A 13,932-nucleotide genomic window follows, 5' to 3' on the forward strand; every position below is an offset into this window, starting at 1 on the left:
GTTTAAATCTTTATTTCTCAAAAGTGAATTGTTTCTAGACTCTACACGTCTTGGCAGTCAAACAAATGTAGATGTTGTCTTCTCATATGGTCCAAGACGTGTTTGACTTGCAAGTATTGAGGCCATCTGCGAATTTTTGGAACAACAAGCTGAGATCTGTTTGTCTTGGAAGCGTTTCATTCTGTCTGAGCCCCAGAGCATCAAGTTAAGAATCTCATTTCTATTTCCTTCTATATAACAATAGGTCAGGAAATAATCCAAATATGTAACAGTTAAGATGTTTTATTCACAAAGAAGGAATTGGAAATGGTCATTCAGTAAGAAAGATGGACTTTTGGGCACAGAAACAGACAGAATGAAGTAACACTACTGTGTAACAAGACAAAGACCAGAGAAGAAAAGAATCGTACGTCTGTGTCAAGACGGGCTTCACTGAAAAAAAGAGTCTACCCCAATAGTGGGACTGTGGTTGCCAAAACAGCAGTAGCTCTTCTATGACTGTCAAGCTGTCAGCTTTCAGCTAGGCAGGGGTAATTACACATTCAATCATGTATATGGAAAAAGACAGTAATTGTTGTGAACTTTTGAATACAATTTTTTGAGAGAAAGGTTTTAAAGGGAAATAGAGATGTTTTTTGCTGAAGCGATTTCAATGAGTCTTTCCCTTTGTCCGTTTATTCTTCACACTAACTGCTCAGCCTTCTTAATACACGACATACATGACTTACTGAAAATGGAGAGCGAGAAGGAGCTTCTCTCTACTAGAGATAGATAGATAGATAGATAGATAGATAGATAGATAGATAGATAGATTGAATTGATAGATAAATAGATAGATAGATAGATAGAAGGAATTGATAGATAGATAGATAGATACAAGAGATTGATAGATACAAGGGATTGATAGACAGATGGACACAAGATATTGATAGATATATATGAGATTGATAGATACAAGAGATTGATTGACAGATAGATACAAGAGATTGATAGATAAATAGATAGATACAAGAGATAGATAGATAGATAGATAGATACAAGAGATAGATAGATAGATAGATACAAGAGATAGATAGCTAGATAGACAGATAGATACAAGAGATAGATAGATAGATACAAGAGATAGATAGATAGATAGATAGATACAAGAGATAGATAGATAGATAGATAGATACAAGAGATAGATAGATAGATAGATAGATAGATAGATAGATAGATAGATAGATAGATACAAGAGATAGATAGATACAAGAGATAGATAGATAGATAGATATATAGATAGATAGATAGATAGATAGATACAAGAGATAGATAGATAGATAGATACAAGAGATAGATAGATAGATACAAGAGATAGATAGATAGATAGATAGATAGATACAAGAGATAGATAGATTGATAGATACAAGAGATAGATAGATAGATACAAGAGATTGATAGATAGATAGATAGATAGATAGATAGATAGATAGATAGATAGATAGATACAATGGATTAGACAGACAGATAGATAGATAGATACAATGGATTAGACAGACAGATAGATAGATAGATAGATAGATAGATAGATAGATAGATAGATACTGTAGATAGATACGTAGATACAAGAGATTGAGAGATACATAGATAGATAGATAGATAGATAGATAGATAGATAGATAGATAGATAGATAGATAGATAGATAGATAGATACAATAGATAGATACTGTAGATACAATAGATAGATAGATACAATAGATAGATAGATAGATACTGTAGATAGATACGTAGATACAAGAGATTGAGATAGATAGATAGATAGATAGATAGATAGATAGATAGATAGATAGATAGATACAATAGATAGATAGATACAATAGATAGATACTGTAGATACAATAGATAGATAGATACAATAGATAGATAGATTAGAATTTAAGTTTTTTATTTGAAGAAAGTCTTTAAAATTGTCTGGATTTAACACTTGTTTCACCATACTTTTATTTTTTATTTTTTTACATAATGAAGAGACTAAAATCTTTTGGAGTCTGGAAAATTCTGGAATTGCTATGGGCCACTATTAAAGACATTGCCAGATAGTGTAATGATCCATTTTATAAGGTCTGAAACTCTATCTTTGGTGGATACATGTTTGTTTTAGTATTTTGTGTTGAGTAAGAAGAGAAGATGAACAAGCTATGGAAGGATTACATCTTGCTCGAGGATGATTCTGAAGCTCAGTAACAGGTCCATCATTGTTATAGCCACACGATATCCAAGCTGCAGAGGGCCAAATGGGAAGGCAGTAAATCTGTTACCATCTGTACCAATCCCAACTGTGTGTATCTTTGACAAATACACACCCCCAGAAAGAGATTACATGGCGAGAGGAAAAAAACTGCCAAATGAGAAGAGTGTGGTCTCACTGGAAGCCACAAGCTTATCTGTGAAAAGCCTTAAAAAAAGGAAGAAAAATAATAAATCACAAGAAATAGAAAGGGTGTAAGTTGTTGCAAGTTAGTTGTTGCAATGAGTGTGATTTCCTGCTTAAATATTATACAACAATATTTTTCCATCATATTTTTCTACTGAGGAAACCATGGCTTATAGTGTGGACTTGCCTGGTGGTGCTCTGTTGACATGGTCTCTGTAATGTGCTGACCTTTATTATCTCTGCAGGAACCGCGATAGTGGCACCAATGTGCCATTGATGTCTTATCTCGGCAAATAGGGCACTTGTCTACATGGCAGTCACAGTCACTGAATAAACATGCCTCTCCTCAATCCTACAGTATATTATTACCCCATGAAAACGTAGACATTTTTTAGAAGATATCAAAGCTACACTATACTGTGGTGGTGTTGAGCTGACTCATGGTATTTAATTAGGATGAGTGTGATTGCATTAAAACAACTTAGAACAGGGGTCACCAACCTATTCTGAAACGGTGAGTTACTTCATATATACTGTATAGAAAAGCAATTCTTAAAAACTACATTTTCATGGTTTCACTTTAATTAGGCATACCACTGACGATGTTTAATTTAATCCTAAAACTTTACCAGCAGTATTTAACTTTACTAAGTACTAATTACTACTCTCATAGGTATTCATCTTTGTGAGTTTGAATCCTGGAAAGTAAATCAGAATTTAGATAGAGCTCATTGGTGACTAGAGGCACCTCAGATGGTCCATGCAGCCTACCTGGTTTATCGTGTTGGTGACCCCTGACTTAGAATACAGCTTTTTTCCAGCTGCTGCATATTTATCTGCACATACTTTGGCTGTATGTCCAGTAATACCTCAAAATTACATGCAAAAACACGCCCCATTGCATACCAAAAAAACTTAAATCTTCTTATTACCAAACTGCATCATTCAAGTTGTCCGTCAGAAATGTCTCACTCGGTTACAACTCTGAGAGTGGGACAACTGGTCTGGCTGATGATAGAGTTGTAAATAATGACCGAGAAAGCCTCACACTCCGATTTTACAGTTTGATGGCTTTTGAAATGCCTTCTCTCTTTGATAGAGACGTTTTAGTTTTGAAGTGTGGGTGACCTTTTTCTGTGTCGCTCTCTTTCATTCCTTCGGGTGCTTTCTGGGCATGGGTGTACCACCACTGTGTTGTCTCAGATTTATTGCCATTGTGACCAAGGTACTTCCTTGTGTGAATGCCAATGTGACTGTCATTCATTCAGCTTCAGCCCTATTCCTGGATGAATGGCCAAACCTGGTTACCATGGCAGTGATTGTCATTAAAGCGGGCTGGTGTGTTTCTATTGAAAGCAAAATCAAGACCAACCTCTAGTCTGCGTGGATTCTGTTTTGATTGGATTGTGTTGGTGTATTGCTTGTCTTTGCCTGAAGTCCCAGTACAACAATGCCTTGCAGCTATAGTGATTTGTTTAAATGCTCATTTTTGGTCTTTTAACACTCTTGTATTGTCCTTTGACTTCAGCTGCACCCCAGTTTGTCATCCGTCCAAGAGACCAAATTGTGTCGCAAGGGCGCACTGCGACCTTCCCGTGTGAAACCAAAGGCAACCCTCAGCCCGCTGTCTTCTGGCAGAGAGAGGGAAGTCAGGTAAGAGCGAACACTTCCACACAACCACGTCCTCCTATCTGTCGTCAGGATCTTTACTACAGACACACAGAAAAACCTTTGTTCTCCTGTGTCTGGCAAATTTCTAATCGGTTTTCTCTTTGACCTTGAACTGATAAGAATGATCCTATCCCTCACTAAAGCAGATAACCCATTGAAATACCTGGGTGTCCCAACAGCTTTTAACATCAGTTACAATTAGGGGCCTGTTGGGGCTTGTAGATGAGCCAGAGATATGATTCAGGCCCTGGCTTAGGTTGAAATAGATCCAGGTGCTAACATTTGCCTCCAGGCCAAACTACTACTACGACAAAGTTCTTTTAAAAGCTTTAAGCGGAGGTGAGACACATGCTTGAATGTTCGGGGTAAACACTTGACCTTTTAGGTATGTCAGTACAAGTCAGCACTACTGAGTAATGGGACAAACTTTACCAATGCGTCACACAGGTAATTGAGCACTCGTGAAAAACACATCTGCCTGCACATCCTTGTGATAATTCATCCATCCAATGTATTTGTGTGCAAAATACAGTTTTTTATTAGCGTATTATTTAAATTAGTTGGATAAATAAAGGATAGTTGAGAATTTGTACCTTTTATGCTAGCGATTTGTAAAAACCCTTATAAGAATTATGTAGATAATTTCATGTATTAGATCACAAACTCAAGGCCCGGGGGCCAAATTCGGCCCTTTAGAGCATTCAATTTGGTATGTTCGAGAAAGTAAAAAATGATAGGAAAAACAATAAATATTTTGTAAATTACCAACTAATTCAGATATATCAGCCCCTCCAAATACAAAAAATAAATTAAAATACACAATATTTGCAGAGCTCAGTTTCCCACCTCTTATATCACATGACGGCAGTCATTTTTAATCTCAGATTGTTGAAAGAACTCTCGATTTTTCCAAAATTGGGAAAATTTTTTAAAATTTCATCAAATTCCGAAAATCAGACAAATTTAAGTGGAGATCCTGCAGGGACTGATATACTCACATACTATATCATTTATACATGGAGGTGCAGGCTAGGACACATTAATGTTGAATTTGCACCTCTAATCTGTGGCCCATTTAAGCTCATACTAGTCCGTATTTGACCCTTGAACTAAAATGAGTTTGACACCCCTGTATAAGGTTGATTAGCTATAATTATTTCCATCAAAGTGTTTACTTCAAATGTTGCAGGAGGAGAAACAAATGCATGCAATGGGTGAAGAACGCTTATCAAAACTGAATGGAAATTTAATTGGTTAAACAGCACATAGAAGCCAGTGCTTCAAAGTTGGATTTTTCAGGTTAATCAATGATTGCTTACTACATTTTTGAAGAAATATAAGCTGTTAAAACTGTCATATACCATTAACAGAGGTGTACTTTTATTGAGAAACGTGTTTTCAGTTTCATACTCAGCAGTGCCACACTGGTACTGGTTTATCATAAACTATGGGAGCCATGTGACGCACATTTGTTGAGTCCTGTTAGCTGTTGCTAGGCAACAGTATTCTGTTGGTCTACAGTTTCCGAACAATGGCAGAGTATAAAGCCAATGGTTGCTATAACAACAACAGAAAAAAACCCACAGAAACATTTATTTTGCGTCTCTAAGCCAAATAACGACACTAAGTTAGCAGACGTTGGCTCCATAATATCGGTACGGGATACACGCTTTAGTCGGTTCCGTGCAAGGACACCTAAAGCCGAGCGGCTATGAGAAGGATATGTGGGCTAAGCTAATGTGCATAAAGCCAAATTTACGTCTGAAATCAGATGTGGCTCCTCACAGAATTCCTTCACAAAAATTGCTTCAATGCAGCTGGTAAACTGCTTATTAGTAATACATTATTTTTTATTTTATTTTATTTTTTGTTATGTACATTTCCACTACAGGTACCCTTTAATTAAGCCAACTTCTATCAGAGCGGGACCCACAAAAATGTGATTGTCTGATCCGAGGGCCACATTATCAACATTTATTCTAAATTCTAGCATTTAGAATAATGACCAATTTGAGCATTAACACAGGAAAGAACAAAGGGTTTTGTCTTTGTAGTCATTTTGTATGGATTTTCTTAGTGTTTTTTTTTTTTTTGCGTTTTTAGACATTTTGTGTTTTTGAATTCATTTTGTCTATTTTCTTGTCAATATGGCAAATGTTTGTTGCCCTTTTGTGTGTTTTTCAAGTCATTCAAGTCATTGCGTTATTATATTTTTTGTGTCATTTTTCTGCACTTTCGTTGGCATTTTGTGTGTCTTTGAAGTCATTTTGTATATGTCGTTTTTGTACTCATTTTGTTTATACACTAAGTGGTTGTGTGATGTGTTTTTGTTATCATTTTGTGTACTTTTGTTGACATTTTGTGCATTTTGCTGTTGTTTTCTGTTTATGGAGTTTTTTGTGTCATGTCTGCTTTAAGCTTCAGTTTTTGAGCTTGGCTAACCAGGCAGTTGTTGCTGTAATAATGATCTCATCTGCTTGTAAACGCCTGCTCCCAGTATGCGTGACCCCTGTTTGTAATGATTCCAAGTCGTACTGCTTTCCCCGTTTCCACTAATTTGCTGTTTGTTCTACTTCCTGTAGAATTTGCTTTTCCCCAACCAACCCCAGCAGCCCAACAGTCGCTTTTCAGTGTCGCCCAGCGGAGACTTGACCATCTCATCTGTGCAGCGAGCAGATGCTGGTTACTACATTTGCCAGGCCCTGACTGTTGCTGGCAGTATCCTGGCCAAGGCTCAACTGGAGGTCACAGATGGTGAGAGCAAATCTGACACAAGCACAAACATTATTACTACTGTAAACGAGGTGATATGTACCAGTGAAATATCTGCAACAAGAATGCATCAGAGCTTAGCTTGTGAATGTATACGGTAGTTTGTTTTTTTTTTTGTTGTTTTTTTTTAATGTTATATAACCCAAGGATTTTGAAGGGCGAGCCAGATTCCTGCGTATATGCAACAAAAAAAAAAGAAAGTATTGCTGCAGTGGTTTTAATCTCTCTGCTGACGAGTACTTTGGCGGATATGGACAGTCATCTGTCTTACCACGGTCACGGCAGAGCAGATTAGATGTCTCCACATCGAGCAGCATCACATAATTCATTCAAACCGAAGCATTTTTCACTCCCTCATTCCTTCCCTGTATTTTTCCTCTTTGCTTCTACATTTTAAAAAATTTATTTTTTTTGCCTCTTCTACTCATTCAAATAGTGACCAATAAACCTAAACCAACTCAAGGGTAACATTTTATTTCAATACCAAAAGATGGTTTTATAATTAAAGTGTGTGGGAAAAAGAAAGAGAAAAAAAAGAAACTGTGTAGAGCAGAAAAGCCGCACCTTAAGGTCACGGACATGTCGGTATTGCTGAAAAGAACATTGAAATTACTTTAACATCCTTGTACTTTTGTAGCGACTGAGAACTTCTGAGTTTTATGCTTAGTTTTCCTCTTAAATTTTGATCAAAACTACAGTTTGTTATTTAATCACCAGTTTATCCAGGAAGAGATACAAACCTTGGGACAATGAAAAAATGCACATTGTTAAAAATGTTCCAAAATTAGTTACAGTTTACGGTATTTTGTATATGTTTTTCTTTAAATTGAGTCCAAGGCAGATCCTTGCCTCAAGTCTGAAAAATATCCAGAATTTTAATAATTATTAGATAGCTTATCTAACAAAAATAAAATTTGATTTGATTTGATTTGATTTCTTTATTTATTTCGATCATGTAAATGACAAATAAATAAACATCAAGAAATAACAAAACAGTATCTTGCATCTTCAAATTCTTAAGGATCTCAGGTTAAACTTATCGAGTCGTACACCTTTAATTTTTTTCCAAATTTCCTAACTTAAACTTTAACAAAATCTCAATTTACTAACACTTTGGAGACTGCAAGTTTATAACCAATCAATCAACCTTTATTTATATAGCACCTTTCTTACAAATTCAGTTGTAGACCAAAGTCATTCACACAATTTTACAGTTAAAAATTATTATTATTATTATTATTATTATTATTATTATTATTATTATTATTATTATTATTATTATTATTATTATTGTTATTAATAATGTTAATTTTATTTTATTTTTAACGTTTTAAAAAAAAAAAAGGTTTAGAGACTAATTATAAAGATGACAAATAAGAAAAAGTCAGAGATGAAAACAAAGCAGAGAAGGGAAGATTTTTTTAAACATAAAACATTAAAATTAGCATTAAAACATTAAAATTTGCATTAAAACATTAAAAGTTAAGAACCATAAACATTATAAAACACTACATAAAAGCCAGACTCAATAAATAGGTTTAATGATACGTAATAAATGATACGTGATGTAAAAATTAGTAAGGGACCATGGTGAGGCTAATACTGTACTAAATAAAAGCCAAAAGGAGGAAAACAGTGAGAGACAGCCAGGCTAAGGTCACGACCACACTTGCCGAGTCTCCGTGTGATTTACAGCCCCGGGTCCTGCCAACAGTGTGTGGAGTTCAAGGAGATCTGTAATGAGAAATTCCTGATCAGAGACCCAAGGCCTTCTTTGGAGCCTTTGTCACTCCTCCGCTATATTTCATCACATACAGTACATCTGATGCACCACGTCTCTTCGCCAATGTGCAGACTGATCTTCTCTAGGGTACGTTGACATGCATTGACGGCGAGCATATGAAATTACAGGATTGCAAGACAGGTTAAGTTATAGGTTTACCTCAGGGGTGTCAAAGTCATTTTAGTTCAGGGGCCGAATACCGTCCAGTTTGATCTCAAGTGGGCCACAGATTATAGGCGGGAAAGCCAATTTTTATTTAGTTGTGATACATTTTGTTGAATAAATTAAGGAAAATTGCAAGATTTTAGATAAAAGTTGAGTTATTTCAACAATTTGAAATTAAAAATGGCTGCCATCATGTGACGTAAACATGGAAAAACTGTGAGCCTTACAAATATTGTGAATTTGCATTGAATTGGTGTTTGGAGGCACAGAGATTTCAACAAGTCAATTAATTGACATTCTACCCAATAATTTATTCTTTTTTTCTTCTGTGTGAGGGATTAGATTCTCCAAAGCAAGGGTGTCAAACCCATTTTGGTTCAGGGGCCAAATATGGAGATTTTATGCTGGAAAATGAGTAATTTCAACATCAGTGCCTTACTTTGCACTTCTACGTATACATAAAATACTAAATATATAAGAAACTGACAATACCCAAGCAATAAGTGTTCTAAATTTTTTGACTAATTCCTATTTAATTAACTCATTCACTGCCAGCCATTTTCAGAGCAGCCAACCCCATATTGCCAGTGGTTTTAGATGATTTTCACAGATTTTCAAGACCCCAAGAATATTTTGTACTATGACAATCTGACATCTAAAACCAGATTAGAAAGATTAGGCTCTACTTTCATCAGAAAAAATAATTTTGTTTCTAGCTTGTTTTGTTCTTCTGTAATCAGCAGTTGAATAGAGGCAAGTTTCACACAAATTGCCAGTTTGTGACAAAAATGTATTTTTCTGAAAAAAAAACTATTTTTGACTTGGAAGCAATTTATTTTATTTTTTGTTTCCTTCTATAAAACTACAAAAAACAACACTGAGACCAGGCTTTTGATGGCAAAATTATTATTATTTTGCTCTCTGGGTCAGAATTGAATGGTTTGCTTACTGTATTTTGCCCTTCCTCCAAGTCTCTCCCCCGTCAGTCTCCCCAAACGCAACTTTCTCTTCATCCCGGACATGCCGAGTCTCACCGCTTGCCCCATTTTTTGGTCATTTTCTCTCACCATCGTGACACTCTCAATAGTCCACTTAGTCCTACACATGCTCTGGTCCAGTGTGCGCTGCTGGGAACTTCAGCATCAACTCTCGTAACGCCATTTCCTCTCTAACTCCTTTCCTCTCCCTCTGAGCTCTGTCCATCACAGGTGATCTCTCATCAAAAGGTGCGCTGCTGCCACCTACATGTCACCAGTTGGTCACTACATCATGGTACAAGCTTGATATTCACAGAAGACCTTCGTCACATTGTCTCCTAGCAACCCCAGCCGAAAAACACAATTGATGTCTATAGACATCTTTGGCAGTCAACGTTACTAAACCAAAAGGCGTCTTTTGGCAGTCAAATGAGTTAAGGGAAATATTATGTAATAATATGAAGAAAATTGAAGGTTTTGTAAGAATTTTGAGTTTTTTCAAAAGTTTAACAGTAAAAACTTTGATGAATTTGATGCTCCAAAGGGCCGGATTTTGCCCCCGGGCCATGAGTTTGAAACGTGTGCCTTGGATTTATTATGCAATAGATTAATTAGCTAATTTTTGCTTGCATAACAAATCTAAAATCTTATTTTTCATCATAGAAGGTGACCTTAGGAGAGGTGAAAACAGCACAGCAGTTTGAATCAATTCATTTTAGATGTGACTGTGTGGCTGTTGGAGAATGAGGAAGAATGGGGTGAAAACGAAGGTGTGATAATGTGTTGAAAGGTTATGATGGTAGACTCTAATTAGCCCCTGCAGGTCTAAGATCATTAATCTATGCTTTCTAATTAATGTAAGGTCTGCGATGCCAAGAGGACTCCACATTATTCAGCTCTAAATATATAAACTGCCTACGTGCTTTGTAGCAAGATCACCTTTGACACACTCACAGCAACCCACAGGCTTTCCTGGCACATTATGATAAATGAACTTTCTTGTGTAAATTCAATTCATCACAGAGTTATCATTTATTATCCAAAGTGAAACAGTAAAATTAATCATGAAGCGGGTGAGCACAGAACTTTTTTTGGGTCTTTTTCCACCACACGCGACACACGAGTGGTTTTAGTTGCTCTAACGATTGAAAATGCACCTTTTACTGCACATAATGAAGTATATCACTGAACCACAATGAGTCAACAGGCCAGAGTCTCACCGCCAAACTGGACCACAGATTTTAAAGTAGTGTGTAAAAATAAGACTACCCAGGCAGCGACTGGAAACCACTTAGTGTCCCTGGGCCACATCAAGGAAAAAAAGAAAACACTACTCAGCTATTTTTTTCTGTGCTTCCAGGAAATGTGGATATGCTCATTGTTCCATAGCACAATTAAAAAACCTACAGTAAAAAAAAGCATATACTTTACTAAATATATGCCCACATCCACTGACTCTCAATGCTCTTAATGACGATTGCCATCATCGTTTTTATGTACGTATGTGAGTGAATACCGTCTTTTATCTGAGCGCTGTCTTTGTTTGGAATTCTCAGGTTAAGCGACGATTACTTACTACATTTTTGATGAAATATCAGTCTAATACCATTAACTGAGGTGTACTTTTATAGAGAAACATGTTTTTAGCTCCAAACTCAGTAATACTAAAACAGATGCCACACTGGTACAGGTTTGTCACTTTTATGGGACAACAAAGCAGACTTATGTGACTAAACAATGTGGAGCGGCAACTACAAGAAAGAGTTTTGTTTTAATGTTTGCTACATTTATTGAATTTTCTGAAGGAAAAAAAAAAACACTGAAACATAGACTCACTCCACATTGGAACATCTTAAAACCCATCTAGAGAAAAGGTAAAATACAAAAGTATAAAGCCAAATGCACATACATTTACCACATCTTTTACAGAGAACAAAATAACAAAAATAGGTGAATGCATCAAACAGTGTCAGTTTAAAATAGGGCTGGGTGGTATACCCGGTTCATACCAAATACCGGTATATATTTTCGTTTTGATATGAATTTTTAATAGACCGCCGTACTGGTGTAGTTGATTACATAACTTTCGGAACGCTACGCTGCATCGTTTTTCGGACCGGACCCTTTTCAACGTTGCACTTCTAAATAGGAAGGTAAACAGTTGCGCTCTGGTGTTAGTTGCGGTGTAAATCATACGTGTAAATGGATAAGAAAGACACAATTAAAAGCTCCAAAGCTGCATGTGAGCATGTGCCTGCATGCGCATGCCTCTGCTACAGGAGAACAACACTCACGGACACGGAGGAACAGTAACTTCCCATATAACTTCCTTTCCTGCTTTTGACTGAATACCGTCTTTTATCTACCTTTGTGTTACAGTGCTCACAGACAGGCCACCGCCCATCATTCGCCAAGGTCCATCCAACCAAACGCTGCCAGTGGACAATGTGGCACTCCTAAAGTGTCAAGCGTCTGGTGACCCAATCCCCTCCGTCAGCTGGCTGAAGGATGGGGTCAGCTTGCTGGGAAAGGACCCCCGCATGTCCCTGCAGGAGCTGGGAAGTCTGCAGATCAAGAACATCAAGGTGTGGAGATGAGTCCGAAAGTACATGTCCATCTTTGTTCAGTACAGGGGTTCTCAACTGGTCTCACCCTGTGGGACCCACATTTAACCATGGTCATTAAATCGAGACTTTTTTTTTTAAAATTCAACCAACCAAATTCAGTTTTTCAAAAACAGCTGTTGAAAACACACATACAGTATATCATCTTTTTTAAAACGTAAATATATATATATATATATATATATATATATATATATATATATATATATATATATATTTTCCTGTGCAACATGCATTTCACAGCATGCCTGTCAAAAGAAGTTTCTAGTTAGCATAGCATAGCATAGCATAGCATAGCATAGCATAGCATAGCATAGCATAGCATGGCATAGCTTGTTCTTTAGAGATGTTTTAAGTAGCTAGTTAGCAAAGCATAGATTGTTCTTTAGAGGTATTTTGAGTAGCTCGTTAGCAAAGCATAGATTGTCCTTTGGAGATGTTTTAAGTAGCTAGTTACCAAAGCATATTGTTCTTTGGAGATTTTTTAAATAGCTAGTTAGCAAAGCATAGATTGTTCTTTTGAGATGTATTAAGTGGCTGGTTAGCAAAGCATATTGTTCTTTAGAGATGTTTTAAGTAGCTAGTTAGCAAAGCATATTGTTCTTTGGAGATGTTTTAAGTAGCTAGTTAGAAAAGCATAGATTGTTCTTTTGAGATGTATTAAGTGGCTAGTTAGCAAAGCATATTGTTCTTTAGAGATGTTTTGGGTAGCTAGTTAGCAAAGCATAGATTGTTCTTTAGAGATGTTTTGGGTAGCTAGTTAGTATAGCATAGAAACCTTGGTAACACTTTACTTCAAGTTTTATCCATAAGGCTGAAGTTGCGCTGTCATTATCTGTCATTAGCATGAATAAGGTGTCATGAAGGCTGTCATTAAGTGTCGTTCACTAAATTTTGACACCTTTGGAGCTATGTTGGCATTTTCTGGGTTAGGTGGAGGGATCTAGTAGGGTTCGGATTAGGGTAACGAACACTTAATGACAGCCTTCATGACACCTTATTCGTGCTAATGACAGGTGTCATGTCATAATAATGACAGCGTAATGTCAGCATTTATGTATAAAACTTTAAGTAAAGTGTTACCCCAAAGGTTATTGTGGAAATACAGTCTTCATTTCTTTTTAAATTGTTTGATAGTATCCCATAGTGATGCAGCACCTCCGACTGGGCTCAGCTGTGCAGTCCTGGTTGTACTCCAGATGAAGAGAGCATGTATGCTCACACACAGACACACACACACACACACACACACACACACACACTCACTCACACACACTTGTATAGAGTAAATTAAATTTAAAAAGCTAGCATCTTCCTTTCCCCACTCTGGGGCCTCGATGGAATACCTATTATGCATGACAAAGCTGGCGAACACTGACATGTTATTTAATAAATAGAGGAAAGGCATGGGGGAGAAAAACCAACAAACAACCAAAGTTCCCTAAGAGGGATGAGGGGGGGGGACACGCCAGCTGTCATCGGTCCAGGGGGTTCGATCAGACCACACTAAATTAATTAGCCCGGCT

General features: G+C 36.7%; 1 protein-coding gene across 11 annotated transcripts in view; it reads left to right on the top strand.

Moving 5' to 3' along the window:
• robo2 (roundabout, axon guidance receptor, homolog 2 (Drosophila)) overlaps window positions 1–13,932 on the top strand; it is a 401,621-nt gene that overhangs the window by 328,577 nt on the left and 59,112 nt on the right. For all 11 annotated transcript variants that reach the window (XM_028464058.1, XM_028464066.1, XM_028464064.1 and 8 more), the window contains 3 exons: window positions 3,943–4,067; window positions 6,668–6,839; window positions 12,162–12,367. In XM_028464058.1, the coding sequence (XP_028319859.1) occupies window positions 3,943–4,067; window positions 6,668–6,839; window positions 12,162–12,367 (503 nt within the window). The remainder of the gene's footprint in view (window positions 1–3,942; window positions 4,068–6,667; window positions 6,840–12,161; window positions 12,368–13,932) is intronic.

Source organism: Gouania willdenowi, chromosome 13 (genome assembly GCF_900634775.1).
Source record: "Gouania willdenowi chromosome 13, fGouWil2.1, whole genome shotgun sequence".
In the NCBI taxonomy this organism is placed as follows: Eukaryota; Metazoa; Chordata; class Actinopteri; order Blenniiformes; family Gobiesocidae; genus Gouania; species Gouania willdenowi.